This window comes from Pagrus major, chromosome 7 (genome assembly GCF_040436345.1).
Source record: "Pagrus major chromosome 7, Pma_NU_1.0".
NCBI classification, from domain to species: Eukaryota; Metazoa; Chordata; class Actinopteri; order Spariformes; family Sparidae; genus Pagrus; species Pagrus major.
The window spans coordinates 2,059,624-2,075,957 of NC_133221.1; the positions used below are offsets into that span (position 1 = coordinate 2,059,624).

At 42.8% G+C, this 16,334-nt stretch overlaps 1 protein-coding gene across 1 annotated transcript in view; it reads left to right on the forward strand.

Annotated features, from left to right (window-relative positions):
* The window catches only part of LOC140999920 (PDZ domain-containing protein 4-like), a 44,534-nt gene extending 29,994 nt beyond the window's left edge, over nt 1–14,540 (forward strand). Inside the window, exons 8-18 of the mRNA XM_073470499.1 lie at nt 2,788–2,889; nt 7,246–7,357; nt 7,403–7,754; nt 7,918–8,104; nt 8,998–9,433; nt 9,896–10,319; nt 10,417–10,484; nt 10,631–10,977; nt 11,096–11,236; nt 12,235–12,347; nt 14,300–14,540. Coding sequence (XP_073326600.1) covers nt 2,788–2,889; nt 7,246–7,357; nt 7,403–7,754; nt 7,918–8,104; nt 8,998–9,433; nt 9,896–10,319; nt 10,417–10,484; nt 10,631–10,977; nt 11,096–11,236; nt 12,235–12,347; nt 14,300–14,540 — 2,523 coding nt within the window. The remainder of the gene's footprint in view (nt 1–2,787; nt 2,890–7,245; nt 7,358–7,402; nt 7,755–7,917; nt 8,105–8,997; nt 9,434–9,895; nt 10,320–10,416; nt 10,485–10,630; nt 10,978–11,095; nt 11,237–12,234; nt 12,348–14,299) is intronic.
* Nucleotides 14,541–16,334: the final 1,794 nt, after the last annotated feature.

A 16,334-nucleotide genomic window follows, 5' to 3' on the forward strand; every position in this document is an offset into this window, starting at 1 on the left:
GACGACTGTTTACTCTCCCTGAGATCTTAGACATTTGACGACTCTCTTCTGAATGGAAAAAACTATTTTATTGCATTAATGGAGCAATTTAAAAAAGGTAAAAAGTTAATTAACATCACCAACAGAGTGTGAAGAAGCAACAGTGCTGACATTATGTCAAAGACGTCTGTTATGGGACGCTGAACGTAAGAAATTTGACTTAAGTTTTCAAACTGAAATATTTAAAAATGTTTAAATGTTAATTAAAAAATAAATCTGAACCTAAGGTTAAATTTAAATGTTGCATGTAAAATCTAAATAATATGATAAAAAACTCTACTCTATATTTATAACAATTAATGTCTCAAATGTGAAGAAAACAAGCTAAATATTGAAAATCAGTTTGAAAACTGCAGTCAGATTTTAATCAAGTCTGTGTTACAGATATCTACTGAAGTTAGCATGCTAACCTGTTAGCCTCGGCTGTCCTGTCTCCTAATATCACTTTGTACCTCAAGAGGAGTTAGTCTGACAGCCCCGTAGTGTCAGCTGGGTGATGTAAGACAGCTTTCAGTGAAATAAATGAACAAAATAAACCCAAAAATGTCAGAAAAAGGATCTTTTAACACCTCTTTTATGTGTTAAACAGAAAAAAAACAACCGCACACCATCTGAATTCAAGTTTCGTTCTTTTACTGAACTCAGACGAGCAACTGAGCCATGAGCTAATAAGCTAACGGTAACTAGATAAAGCCGAGGATTACTGATCACACTCAGAGGTCGAACCTTTTTCATTTTAAAGACCTCGTGAGTGTTGACCTTCAGGGTGAGTTGAGTACGACTCCTGCAGATTGAAAACACAGACGTGTCCTCTGCCACGTTAACTGGCTCTATCAGTGTTAATAATAGCTCCAAATCAAACTATGTAAATGTATACCTGCAACCCCGGGGACGGCCTCGTCCAATCAGAGAGAGCAGTGAGCAGCCCAGTTACTGCTGTCCTAAAAATAGACTGAGGGAGAGAGAGAGATGGAGGGGGAGACAGCGTTGTCACCCTGAGTTACCACCACACAGTTCAGCTGATTGTCAGACGATAGAAACCGCCATCAGATTGTTGTCGGACAGCAGAACAGAACCGATCCCACTCGGTCACACTCGTGTGGGCGTCGCTTCAGAGCCGAATCAAACAAGTTTTCACAGAATAAAAAGGTTAAACTACTATTTACCTCCCACTGACTGCTCTTCTTACATGATTAAACAAATCCGATGTTCAAGTGTTAATTCTAATACAGACTCAATGCCTTGAATCAAAAACAAACTTTAAGTGATTTATATTTCCTCCATTATATGTTAGAATGAAACAATATTTATTGCCAGCGATTATTATTTGTTAATAAATTCTGTTCAGTTCTAGATTTGTTCTCATTTGGTGAATATTGAATTATCTGAATCTAAACTAATAATGATGTTGTACAACTTTAAGGGATTTACTGCAAATAACCAACACTACTGTTAATGATAAATAATATAAGTTACACATATGTACGTCTCACTGTTCTGTACAAACACAAAATGTAGGGGTAAAAATAAAACGTTGGATCCTCGGGACTCAGCAGTGATTCTCTGCAGGGTGTAGCGGCTGCAGGTCAAACCTCAGCAGACCATCAATAGTCCAGCACATACCAGGATATGATTCACGCTGTTTTATTAACAATATTGTTACAAACCAAGAAGGAGTGAACTGCGCGTTGTGCTCCTTCTTCACTTAAAGTTTGTTTTTGATTCAAGGCATTGAGTCTGTATTAGAATTAACACTTGAACATCAGATTTGTTTAATCATGTAAGAAGAGCAGTCAGTGGGAGGTAATTAGTAGTTTAACCTTTTTGTTCTGTGAAAACTTGTTTTGGATTCGGCTCTGAAGCGACGCCCACACGAGTGTGACCGAGTGTGAATACATTTATCTCCCTGACATTTCTTCGCTCGTTATCCTCTGACCCCACCGCCGACGGCCTCGAGAAAACGGCGTCGGAGATGAAGTGCATCGACAGCACCTGGCATCGCCATGGTTACCAGACAGTGGATCAGCGATGTCATAGAGATAAAAGGCCTTTTTAGACTGATGTGGTGTCTCCTTGAAAGTTTTGGGAACATACGTGTGATTATAATATTTACACACCTGTGACATTCATACATGATTTATAATCATGTTTTTGAAGCCGTGTAGATGTTTTCTACTTTCGTATTTTAAAAGGAAACACACATCTTTCATCCAAGTGAAACCTCACATGAAGAGCATTTAATGTGCTTCTGTTTTTTCCTCACTCTTCTGGAAAAGATCCTACTTTAGGTTAAAATAACTGAGTTATGTCATTTAGGTACGTCAACTTATGTAACATAACTTCACAAATCTTCACTCTTGGTCACCAACACGATGCAAACCCCTCGTCTCTGGAGGGAAAGTCCAGACTCTGTATTTTTTCTCGCTCTTTATTCTACGGCTCTAGACGGGAGCTTCAACAAGTGACACAAGAAGGGTAACAGCTGCAGTGTTTAACATGTCGGGAGTGAGAATGGGTTGATTATTATTATTTTGGATTAATCGGTTGTTAAGTTAATAACAAGACAAGAAAAATACATCCAAGAATCAAAGATGATGTCTTCAAATGTTTTGCTTTGTCTGACCAGCAGTCCAAAACCCAGAGATTTTAACCCTCTTACCTAACAAGACAAATTTCCAGTTCTGGTTCTATATATACATCTACATATATACAGTAACTGATCTCTTTACCTCCCCTCATCTCTTCTAGATCAACGGCGTGGACATTCAGAACAGAGAGGAAGCGGTGGCCATTCTGACCAGAGAGGACAGCACCAACTTCTCCCTGCTGCTGGCCCGGCCCGATATAGAGGTGACATCACAATTAAACCACCGCCCCACATCAGCGCTCCTGATAAACAGATATAAAGACAATATAAAACAAAGTAACGCTCTTGTGTTCAGGTCCAGAAATAGTCATCACATCCAAACCTGGAGGTGTAACCGTCTCTCTCGCCGGCAGCCCACTTCACTAACCTACTTTCTCTTCGTGTCACTGCTGCTGCTGCTGCTGCTGCTGCAGGTGGCCGACAGGAGAGCAAAGATCCATAGTTTGGTTCACAGTGTGGTCGGGTTATGTCTTCACCTCCTTCTGCCCGATGTTGGTTGTTGATCTGTCTGTGACCAACAGATTCAACATATAGGAAACTAACAGCTGCTTGGCAGGAAATCAGTTTCCCTCCTAGTACTATCGATGAATGTGAAGACTATGTGACCTCCCTCTAGCACTACTAGACCAAACTTAACTTTTTCTTATGATTTGGTCTCCTGACCCTCACAGTTTCAAACACAACTTTTGCTGAACACATTCACTCTCTGAATTTTGACTTTGGTGACCTCGTGATATTTCTCTAAATGCCACCGTCAGGCTGAACCCTGACTCGATTTATTCTGAGAGCTGATCTTCTGCCCTCTACCCACTACAATGTTGATTGTGGAGCAAAACTTACCAGGAAGAATACTGAAGAAGAATATTCAATATGCAGTCTAGATGAGTAAAGAGCATTCATTTGTATTTGAGGCACAAAAAGGGAAAAACAGTCTGAGGCGCAATATACAGAACTTTGAGAATAGCTGAGAGAAGTAGTCCGAGTGGTTGATCGGTCGTCTAAGCAAACACTGACCCTGATTCAGGCCTGAGGTCTCACTTACAATAAGGTGCAGAGAGAGATACAAATAGAAGAGTTACTGTGATGAATTCATTTTTGTTGTTATGGTCTTGGGGAGATGAAACGTCAGGACACTGGAAGTTATGATGTTTCTAAAATTATAGTCATGGTTAGAGGTAAGAGTCTTCAGGTAAAACTCTCAAACAAAATTAAAAAAAATAATTATCTGGTACATGAACCAGCATGTTGCTTTACTTGAAGTCATTTTTTTTTAATTAAAGATACTACCAGGAGCTTTCATTTAGCTGACTCTGGCAGTCCCTGTGGAGGCCGTGAAAGGAAGTAAACTGTGTTTTAATGCCGTACCACCAGACTACAGAGCAGCTTCTGTCCTCAGGCTGAGACTCAGTCCATCGTTAACTCTGTACCATAAAAATAACCTTAATTTTATGACTTATTTGACTTGGATAAATCCTCATCTGACCCAGTGACAGGCGTTAAGAATAACTATAATAACCAACGCATCCTTACACCTGAACAAGTGAATAGGTTGGAGGTCAATGGCAGTGCCAGTGACTCCCCAAACAACACGGCCGTGGCACCGCTCTCTTCTTAAAAAGGAGCCGCGCTACTCTTAAACTCAATAAATAATTTCCCTAAAGCACTGACTTGAAGTTTTTAAATTACATATATGATTTCAATTACGTACGTTCTATGTAAAGTAGATCATTTAATGCAAAATATTTCCACCCTGTCGAGCTGATGTGGGTAAATTAAATAACTTGCTCTGCTTAAATTAAGTTAATGCAGTTTTTCAAGTATTATACATAAGTAAATGCATTACTTTTATGTGTAATACTTGAAAAATTCAGTCATACATCATCATTATTCCATATTAGCAACAGATTCAATTTTGTGACTTTAAGGCACAAAATGAAGTCATTTGTCAGAAAATAATTGCCGAACAGTGTGGCTCAACAACATCGTCAGGAAAGGACAGAATACACTGGAGGGGGTGGTACAGAAAAATGCTGAATAAAATGAAATAATAGAGGCTGAAACCACAAAGCCAACATGGTCCTGCCATGCACCACATACACAGATAACCACACATACTGTACTAAACCAAGTAAATAAAGACATCTCTGAAATAATGGCCTGTCTCAGTTAAAAGCCTGATTCTCCAAAGTCACAGCCTGCGATCTGAGACTTGAAATTATGAATGATACATTTTATTAAAACTCCTACACAGTGAAGATAAAATGACGAGCATATTGTCAAAATACTGCACATCATGATGAAGCATCATAAACCTCAAACTACAGAATATTCTAAAAAAACTGATGCACTCTGCACGGCGTTTTCAAGCACCGACTTCTGCAAACATGAATTTGTGATCTGCACTGCAGGATGGAAATTCACAAGGTTGTGTGTCTGCACCACACACACACACACACACAGCCATGATAAATGTTACTAGCATGACAGCAGGTCCCAGAGTGTGTCCACATCTGCTGACAGAGGAGGAACTGCAGGACGGCGTATTCATACACGTCAGTTAAAAACACACATGCATACATACATACATATTCAGTGTTGAATCTGCACGGTGTGTGTGTGTGTGTGTGTGTGTGTGTGTGTGTGTGTGTGTGTGTGTGTGTGCGTGCGTGCGTGCGTGTGTGCGTGCGTGTGTGTGTGTGTGTATAAAGTCACATTTCAACTAAATAAAATGAGCCGTCACTCTGTCGGCCCGTCAGTATTTAGACAACTGTGACACGTCAGCCCGTCACATCTCCGTGTTATGAGAGAGCAGGAGATGATGGATGTTTCATCGACGAAGCAAAAAACAAATTAGAACGAGACGTGAGAGCAGCAATGAAAGAGAGAGAAAACACCCAGAATAATGTTCGATAAATGTGTTTTTAAATTGAATTGTGTTTATTATTACCATTCCTGGAAAAGGGGTAAACTGTTACGTACGTCCACACGTCTGTCTGTGTAACACCGGATAAACTCTGCACAACTACCATCCAGATTGTCATGAAATATCTTTTATATTAAATGACGATCTCTCCGGCACTACATTCAGGACACACATTGTCAGTCTCTATATGTGCAGGTGTCTGAAGTGCAATCAGCACTGCAGCCGCTGGGCTTTAAGTCTGAGGACACTAACGTCCTGACAGTGAACATCCAATTTTTGACTGTGGAAACAGTAGCTTCAAAGACAAAATCTTTACTCAAGATCTGTTTAATCACCTCATCCTAGAGGCTGCTGGATGCAGTTTGGAGCTCTGGGAAAAGCTTACGATGTTTTTGTGTGATCAATAAGATTATTAGTAGATTTCTGGATATTTATTATCCAGAAATCTACTAATAATCTTATTGATCACACAAAAACAAAAACAGATGTTGATACACGATGAAACCGTTCAGGATGTTTAATGGTGTTATATATATTTATATTATTTTGTATTATTTCGTGAAATATTTTATAGAAGCAGAAAAACATAATGTATTTTACAACATCCTGCTGGGAAGTCTACTGATAAGAGAGGGGGGGGGGGGGGGGGAGGGGAGGTAAATGTATCAGAGATGGATGAAATGATGCGAGGATGAGGGGATGATGGATGAAGAGAGGAAGTGGAGGAGAGGATATTTATCCCAAGTGACCTAGTTTCTTCCTTCAAGGTCACAAACACACACAGAAACCTTAATCACACAAGTAGAGATACACAGTTAGATGTGCACACACGTCACACACTTGTAAAGACCAAAAGCTGCTCGTACATAACAATCCTATTAAAACTGAGCAGAACTGAGAAGATGACTACAACACTGATGATTTATGATTATTGTATTGACAGTAATATGGAGATTTAATAAAACCTTTGCACTCAGTGGTTGCAGGAGGCTGCAGTTGGCCCTCAGCTTGTGTCTTTCTGTGTCTTCTGCTCTGTTTATTTCTGTATTTCAAGAAATAATCAGCGAGCTCAGTTCAAATACACGAGGTACGAGAACCCTGATGTTCTCATCTTAAAGGTTGGTACATGATTTCAAAAGCTTTGGTTTCTCAACCTGAGGGTCCCGACCCCCAAAGGGGTTGTGAGTTAATTCCCAGAGGCCAAATGGTTGTGGAGAAACAAATAAAACCTATTTTAGACCAGGTAATAGTTTTTGCATGGGTGCATTTAGGTTATTTATGATAATGTTCCTCTATGTAAATGCATATTCGCCCAGTTAGACCAGCTTCCACTGGTATGAAGGAAGACAACAACATTCGGTCCAGACAATCATCGTCCCAAGAGAACAAGTCCTGATGAATTTGGTGATTCTCTGATGTTTCATCTCTTGTGCAAATATCCTGTTCATGACAAGATACTAACGATCAGATTCTCTCTAGCATCAGCTGAAATTAGAGATTAATGCTAATAAAAGCATGCTAACATAGTCGAGATTAGCAATGCTGAAGTGCTAAATGTGCAAATTAGCACTCATAGATTCTAGATTTTATTTTGTGTTGTTTTGTTTTTCACACTCGTTCCTCTGCCTCCTTCCAGAATGAAAACCCAGTTGATCCAGAGGAGGACATGGAGCTGACTCTGGAAGAAGGAGGCTTCCATCCAAACCCCCGAGCCTCCTCCTGCTCCCTCACTTCCTCTCACCTCTCTGGCTATTATCGCCTTTGCCGGGGCGCAGGAGGAGGAGGAGGAGGAGGAGGAGGAGGAGTAACTGTTGGTCTGGCCTGCCCAGGAGAAGTAGCAGGTAGAGAAGGTGCAGTTGGTGACGTGGATGTGGAGGAGGAAGAGGATGAGGATGGAGAGGAAGGAGAGAGAGGAGAGAAGGAGGACAGAGACCCACCTGTACCTCCTCCTCCTCTGCTGAGCCTGGCTCCTCTGCTGTCCAACAGCCAGGAGCTGGACAGCGGAGTGGGCCGGACCGACGACAGCACCCGCTACGAGGAGTGGTCCGAACACGACCTGCTGGGTGATCAGACGAGTGCCTGCAACACCAACACCACCAACACACCGGGCAGCACCAGGAAGTTCAGACCAGGACCCAGCCCCAGGTAGGACAGGGGGATTCAGGGTCGGTACGAAAGGCAGATACTGAATCCAACAGCGTCAGTTCTTGAGTTTTAGAGGACGATTTGATCGATTTTTCATGCTAATGACCCATAATATTCAGTTTTAGTATACGACAGCCAACCCCTCTATGTTTCCTGTGCCCAGGCCGAGTCCTCGACCCAGCCCCGGCCTCGGCCCCAGTCCTGGGCACGGCCGAGGAGACACCACCCCTCCTTTCCTCCACCTGCGAGACCTCCAGCTCAGCTCAGACTCCCTCCCTGGTCTGGACTGGGCAGCTGGAGGAGGTACAGGAGGAGCAGCATACAGCCCCCACCACCATCACCACCACAAGGTACATAAGGTTTAGCTCCTGTTACAGGATACGGCTGGTAATATTCATCAAATCCCATAAAAAGACCTGCTGCCACAAATACTCACAAGAGCACCACAAGCGGATTCATCCACTGCTGAAAATAGTCCCCAACTGAAATGAGCAGCTAATTTACTTTACTTTTAGAAAAAATGAAACTGTATATTTATGAAGAAGATTTAATGTTTGGAATAATTAAAAAGGAAGCCAGGAAGTTTTGAGAGATGCACAAACACATTGTTGAGTTTGAGCTTTTCATATCATCTGTTGACAAGAACAAAAATAAAATACAGCTTGACTCGTTCTTTTAAACACCTCATATGACCTGAATGACGTCTGAACTGCTTCAGCACAGAGAAAAACCAGTGAGCTATCATCTGGAGTGTTGCACTTCAGTCGGGCTGTCAGTCGTCTCATAGCAACAAGAGCTGTGACCAGTGCCTCTGCTGTGTTTTAGTGCCTCGAGATACAAACAGAAAAGACATTATACCGACTGAGGGAGTGGAGATCTTTTTCAAAGCTTATTTTCTATTTCATCCAACATTCAGTTTGGTTGATGTTTGGACACTTTGCTGGTCGTTTTTAAAGAGATTTGGACTTTATTACTGGAATGCTAGCCACGCTGAGCTAAATGCTAACGTGTGGTCATTGTCAACTTATGTGATTGCTGCTTTTATGTTTTCGCTATTAACTAATGAACGTTTCCTCGGATGAAGCTGATTTGACTGATATAGGCCACGCCCATATGCTAAATGAATGATTGTGACAGGAAACTTAATGTTGGGGGTTTGGTGGCGGTAATATAAAGTCTAAAAATGTCTAAGCAATGAAAAACGTCCATGTCCTGATGCTGGTTTCTGCCCTCTGACCTGCAGCACTACCTCCACCACCACCATCAGCCCCCTCTGACGATGATGATGCCGGGACTGACGGAGGAGGAGTGCCAGAGGTACCAGGAGCTGCTGGAGATCAAGTGCCAGTACGAGAGACATAACGAAAAACAGCAAAGAGAAGCAAAGAAAAACGATCGCGATGACGTCGAAGCAGAGGTCAAAGAGCAGGAAGAGAGAAAAGAGGCAGGGCAGGAAGCTCTTCCTTCTTCTTTGGTGGTGGACGTGAACTGCAATGCGACTTTGAGCGAGCACGAGATGGCGCTGATCGAGGAGGAGTTACGCCACCTGGAGTTCAAGTGCCGCAACATCCTCCGAGCACAGAAGATGCAGCAGCTCAGAGAGAGATGTCTGAAAGCCTGGATGATGGAGGAGGAGACGGTGGCAGCCGGAGCCGGGCGACCGGGCCCTCCTGAAGCAGGTAACCATGACAACAGCTGGCATGGGAATGTGTGTCTCCTTGATATCTATTAATTTTTAAAGTGAGAAAACCCACCTTATTTCAGTTTATGACTTCAGACAAGTTGTGGTTTTTTTGGAGGAGTTCTGCATCTTGTCACTGTGAGGTTGCTTGGCAACCAGAGACTCAGTCACAGCTCCAGGTTTTATGATAAAAAAGGCTTCAGCTGAAAGAAAATGGAGATTTAATGTGTGTTAATGTGTTTCACAGAAGAATTACAATCTTTACAATATTCAATTATTTAAATTGTTGTCAGTGTTTTATGTAATAACCATTTCTCTGTCAAAAATCTTACTTTAAAAATAAAACGTTCTTTGACCCGGTCAAAGATGAAGTGAATTGTCTCCACATGTGAGTGTGAAACTGTGCGGATTTACTTTACAGATGTTTATACAATAATTAACAAAAGTTCCTCCCTTGTAGGTCTGGATGGATGTAACGATGACGATGATAACGACCCTCATCACCACGAGCTCTCGGCCATCAATGAGCTCCCGGAGCGAGAGCGGTCCGACGACAAAGACAGCACCAGCGCCTACAACACCGGCGGAGAGAGCTGCCGGAGTACGCCACTGGTCAGCACAGAACAGATCCCGCCTCTCCAGGAAGATGAAGACGAAGTGGGGAGACGACTGATGTCACCGCCTCCTCTCCTCCCTCTCGCTCGCCTCCCACCTCTGAACTCCCCCCTCACGCCGCGGCGTCACAGGCGGGAACGCGACAGGGAAAGACGCCACTCAAACCTCAGCTGCTCGTTCTCCCCCAGCACTTACAGGAAGTACGAAGCAGCCAATGGTAACGTGGCAAACGGCTCAAGCTCCACCCCTTCCACACCCTCCAAGTTCAGGTCTCCTTTTGTGTTTTTACACTTCATGTTCGTTTAAACTTTGTAAAATTGTGTGTCTATTTTTGTGTTAAATGATTTTTGGACATTGTACTTTCAGGTCTCTGACCAGAGAGGCGGGATCATCTTCAAGAAGGGGTGTGGCTGACGGAGGGCGGGGCTCCAGAGGTACGCAACACGTGCTTCTCCAGTCGAAGCACCTCAGATGCTAACTCTGCAGCTACTACGCTGTTTACTTCTGCCTCTCTGTCTATTGTTTGTTCTCATTTTTGTACATTGATTACTCATCATTCATTCATTCATTATCACTGCAGGTGGAGCCATCGACAGGCCCGGAGGTGGAAGTGCAGAGTCCAGTCCCTATTTCACCAGAAGGCACCACAGCCACAACAAACCATTGGAGCGCTACCAGAGCTGTATGACCCTGCCCTCCGAGGGCCTGGTGGACCCGCTGGACCGAGTGAGAGACAGAGCGAGGGCCGAGGGTGAGGAGAGAGGGATGGGCACGGGCAGCAGCGGCCCAGCCAGCCCCAGGAGTGTGAATAGCGCCCCCTGTGGTCTGGAGGACCACCGTACACGCGCCTCGCGGTTAGGACTGGCCTTACCGCTCGGGATGACACACTCATCACCAACCGCCTCACCGCAACGCATGGAGTGGAAGGTAAATGGTGTGATTATGCAGTACAGTGTTTTAAAAGGACCCCGACCAAGTGAGCTCAAAGAAAACATATAGGTCTGTCTCTAAATGCTAACTGCTGATTTGTCCTCTTTGTGTACAGGTAAAGATCCGGAGCGATGGCACTCGCTACGTGGCCAAGCGGCCGGTCAGAGATCGTCTCCTGAAGGCCAGAGCCATGAAGATCAGAGAGGAACGCAGCGGCATGACAACTGACGACGACGCTGCCAGTGAGATGAAACAGGTCTGCACAGCCCTCACAGCAACCGAGGAGGATAAAGCCCAGTCCAGACCAAAGATTTATGACGAGACTTAACCATTTTAGAGCGTAGCCGGGGACAGTTGCAGCAGTGTGACTGGCCCATCTCAGCTCCACTCAAGCTGACTGATCATATCTCCTGCGACTCAGCTTGTGCTGGCGGCTGGTTTGAGAATGTAATGCAATCAGCAGCTCGCAGCAAAGCCAGCTGGTTAAGTCACTTTCCGGTCGAAACGGCAGTTATGGACAGAGTAAAGACAGGATCACTGCATCAATAGCTGTGACTGTATGAAACAGACCATCCACCACATACTTGCTGTGCGACACATACACCGTTTGTTTTCACTATTTCATCAATTCTAGAAATGGAAATGCAGCAAGTAAGCGCTACAAACAATATCCAGCTGTAAAAAAGCCTGAAAAGTTTCATCTTGTCTCGTCGCAAGTCTTTGGTCTGAACAGCATTCATTTCACAATCAAGTGGAGGTTAAGGGAATGGATACCTGACGGTGTACAAAGTATTGATCATAGATGCACTTCCCTCTCTCAGTTAAGACGGTCCCGAATGATGAGGCTTTTGAGCTCTTGACTCACGGTAGCCATCATGAAGGTTTACGAAACAAACAACTACTTAATCGAAATGTTTGTTTAATTACTTCAAACTATGTCCTCGAAAAAACGTCATTTTTTGCATGTACTGGTCTGCCTGCAGTACCTTCAACACTCTCACACTGTGAGAGTAACTAAGAGAGAGAATAAATCTGAAATATTCACCTCTGATGTTACAATATTTAAAATGTAATTACTCAGTATTTGAGTTAAGCAGTGAACAACCAGTGAACTTCACTTCTGCTACGACAACGCTAACCACTGATTTGACTTCCTTATATTTCCCTTTATCATGACTATTCTTTACTTATCTTTACTTGTAAAAGTGCTCGTTAAAACCAGTGATAAACGTCTTCCAAACTGTTTTCCAACAGGGCCGATACTGGAGCAAAGAGGAGAGGAAGCAGCAGCTGCTGAGAGCCAGAGAATACCGACGGAGAAGAGAGTTCATGATGCAGAGCCGCCTCGACTACCTCAGAGGAGACAGGTAGAGGACAAAGTCCAGTTCTATCGACACTTTAGAAAGAAAAGCAGTCTGACTGACTGAAACAACCAATGCCGAATGGATTATGGAGTTACATCACTGAGAGAACATATGACTTTCTTATTGAGTTATTAAATATTTCAAATGTAGTTTAAGGTACCTTGATTTACACAAAGGGGTGTTGGTGGAGAACGGTGCTTATCAGGACATGTTTTATTGCTTTTAAATGATTGTTCTCTTTGTGGTTTGTCACTGTCAGGAGCTCAGAGCTCACCCTGTGTTCACCACCACATCATGACATCTGAAGATTAATGTCAACAACAAAATCCTCTTACCTTCTTCTGCTGATGAGATGCCCTGCAGTGTGTTAAAAATCCATAAAACATCCCAAAGTCAGGCTCCTCGTGAATCCAAACCAATAATCCTTCAGTCAGACTTAATTTATGGAAATCCCAAATTCTGAAACAAACAGCGAGTCATCTTGTGTCTCTTGCTGGTTGTCAGACAAAGGCTGACTCCAGTGTGCAGCCTGAACACACTGAACCATTACAGGTGTTGATCAGCATCATTCCCTTCACCTGTGAGCTCAGTGAAAACCTGTGAGTGCAGGAGGAACACTGCACTTCACTGAGTAACATGTTGTTTCTGAACTGAAGTCACTTTTTATCTGAGGCTGCAGGATGAAATTCAAAGCGTGCTCAGAGGAGTTCACTGGTGCTGCAAACATTTTACAAGCTATAGTGTCAGAAAACCGAACCAACGTTTGCATAGAAAGGTTTGAGATCACTGGTTGACTGAGTTTCCCTCAGGCAGGATTCCCCGCTCACCGCTCGATTATCAAGCAATGATTACGTAACTTTGATCAAAACGAGGAGTGTGGTGGAAATAAATGGCCGCCCGATGCTGCACAGAACTGTAAAGTTGGTTGAGCAGGACATTTAAAATGTGCACGAAAAAAATGTGCACATAAAACTTAATTTTAACAGAAAGTATTTTGTTGCAGCTGCTCGGCTTCTAACTAGAAAGAATAGATCTCACATCAAGGAACGTTATCCTCCCTTCACTGGCTGCAACACAAATGGTACATTGCTCAACTCCTTCTCCTTTATTTGCCAAGTTGGCCTCTTAGATCATCTGAACAGAAATTACTGGCTGTCAAAGCTGCTATAAAACCCGAGATGACTGAGCTCTTCAAGCTGTCGCACCCAGTTCATAGATTGTTCTCCTCTAATCGTCGCCATCTCTAGATTTCTGTGACAACTTCATGAAACAGCTGAAAATGGATTTAAGCTACCTGATCACCTTTTATTGGTTTTAAGTCCTTGTTTGTTCATGTGCCCTCATTAGTTTTGATGTTGCTGCGATGTTAACACCCTTTCATCCAAGTTTTTTTGAAAAATAAGTTGTAGTTTTTGTGTAATTCTGCTGACAAGCCACACACAAACACACAAACAGACCCGGGTGAACTCCTTGGCGGAGAAAATGAATGAGTCTTTCAGCACTGGCAGTAGGACTTACAAACTGCTGAAAGATAATATTTGTTTTATTTTGCGAGTAGAAGATATCGTGTCTCTGTAGGAATCGGTCAAAACTGGCATAAAAATACTTGACAACAAGTAGATTTCAGCAGTTTCTCACATAACAGGAAGTCAGTTGAGAGCCAAAAATGAAGCTCAAAGCAGATTTAAGGCTTTGGAAAATATTTGGCATTAATTTGCAGTTATGCAGTTTGAACGCAGAGCCCAGGAGTTCTGAAAGATAACATTTTTCATCATGAGTTGTTATTAAGATAAGTTTTTATCTTCTCCAGCTCATGTCATCTTTTTTAATCAATGCTAACAAGATGCTCAAAACATGTCATCATCAAAACTGTTCAGGGGCTACATACTAAAATGTGTAAAAGCTCTACATGATACTGACAGAGGTCTGAAACAGTATTGTTTTTATTATTCCAGGGACTCCTCAGCATCAACAGGGGCTGAAAACCCCCGGTCATCCCAGAACGGCCAGCTTCACCCCCGACAGGACTCCCCCAGCAACAATATCCTGTTACTGAGCCAGAAGAAGAGCATGAAGAAGAGGAATCGCCGCATCCTCGACAACTGGATCACCATCCAGGAGCTGCTGGCTCATGGCTCGAGGTCGCCGGACGGGAAGAAAATCTACAACCCTCTGCTGTCTGTGACCACGGTGTGATCTGAGGACAGAGAGGAGGAAGAAGAAGAGAAAAGAGGGAAGAAACTGATGATACAAACTGACAGAACAAAACGATGAACGCTTTCAGATTCCTGTGAGCTGGAAGGAGGATGAAACCTGTTGATGACAGAGGGAACCACTTTGGAGAAAAGAGGAGAGGTTTAAAAGATGAACACTTTGGTGTGATCTGCCTAAAACTGTGCCCTGAACTGCCTGTGATAGCGAGTACAAGCAGAAAGACAAAGGAGAGAGAGGGAGATACAAAGAAGTAACGAGACGGTGGAGCGTGAGGGGAAAAAAGTGCAGCAGGAGCCCTGAAAACATCAGGACTAACCCTGGAAAACTGCAGAAACCTCAAACTTCTCATGTCCTTTTTTTTTGCAGCCAAACGGTATCATTATTTAACTCTTCTGCTGGCGCTGCACCGGGTCCCGATCAGGAGATGGGTCTAAAATGTAAAGAAAACACTTGATATGTACCGGGTTTTCAACCACTCTTGTGTATGGTGTGAAAAGGAAAATGTCCTGTGATAGGCTGGCAGGTACAGAGACTATTCTCTGAACCAGAAGGACTCAGGTCTGAGCTCGTATTTTCTTCTGACATGTGCCAAATGGGAAAAAAAGTGTGTTTTGACTTTAGCAAGACATTTGTGCCGATCCTGGGACTTTATGAATCTTCTTCATGAACTTCCTCTGGTTAAAGATCCACATTAACTGCAGTGTGACATGTGATGACACAGTTTCACTGCATGCTGCACGGACACTGATATGCTCAACAGAACATGTGGATGGGATGAAAACCTTTGAGAGAAAAACTTTTGAACTTAACGTAGTTTGTTTTCATATTTAAAGAAAAGTTTCAGAAGATTCAGGGTAAAAGTCAAAGTGGTTTAACGGACTCAAAACAATAATTGTACAGATATTTATGGCAGTGATGATTGGGCAAACACATATTGACGAAACAACATGAAGTGATTGTACTATTGATTGTACTATTGACCAACATTCAGTATTTGTACATTAAAGGACATATCCACACTTTTATATCTCCCTGTCAGATCTCATTGATCCGTGACGATCAGTCTGTTACAGGAGGTTTTTGTACTTCTCACTTGCCTTTTTATTTACGGGTGTGTCATTTGTAAACGCTTTCCCAGAATGCCTTTCGAGAGTCCTGCGTGGAAACATGAACACCTGACCCACGCTTTACACTTTTTATTCTTTTCTGCTCTTGTGAGAGTAGACGTGGGTCTCTTCTCTGAGGAACTCTTCCTGTATGAACACATTCTTTCAAACATTTTTTACCTTATTATATTTTAAATCATTTTAACATAAAATTTCGTTGCTTATGGGCTTTTTTTCCTCGGCGACAGGATTGTTCACAGTGTTGGTTTGGACCTCAGAAAGCTGGTCGTGTCTAACGTTGTGTTGGACCCGTGTGAAATGAGATTAGTACTGAGTTACAACATGCATGAATTAAGTATTGAACGTTGTGGATTATCGGACATAATTCTTGAATCTAAAGTGGTGTAGTGTACAGAGCCTTGTGCAGACATTTTCTGTAGTGAAAAATGTGAAAAATGCTGAGTAAATTAAATTAAAATGAAGTGAAATGTATGAAGTGCTCCCTGGTCTTTCTTTACTTCTTATATTTGTTCAGTGTTCAGCTGTGGCAGTAAACGTGAACACCAACAAAACAAAGAATTGTGGTGATTTTGATTTGAGACAGAGAGGCGAGGTAAGTAGCAGAGAATCTGTCATGTTCGTGTCCACTCAGTGTGACGACACTGATCTG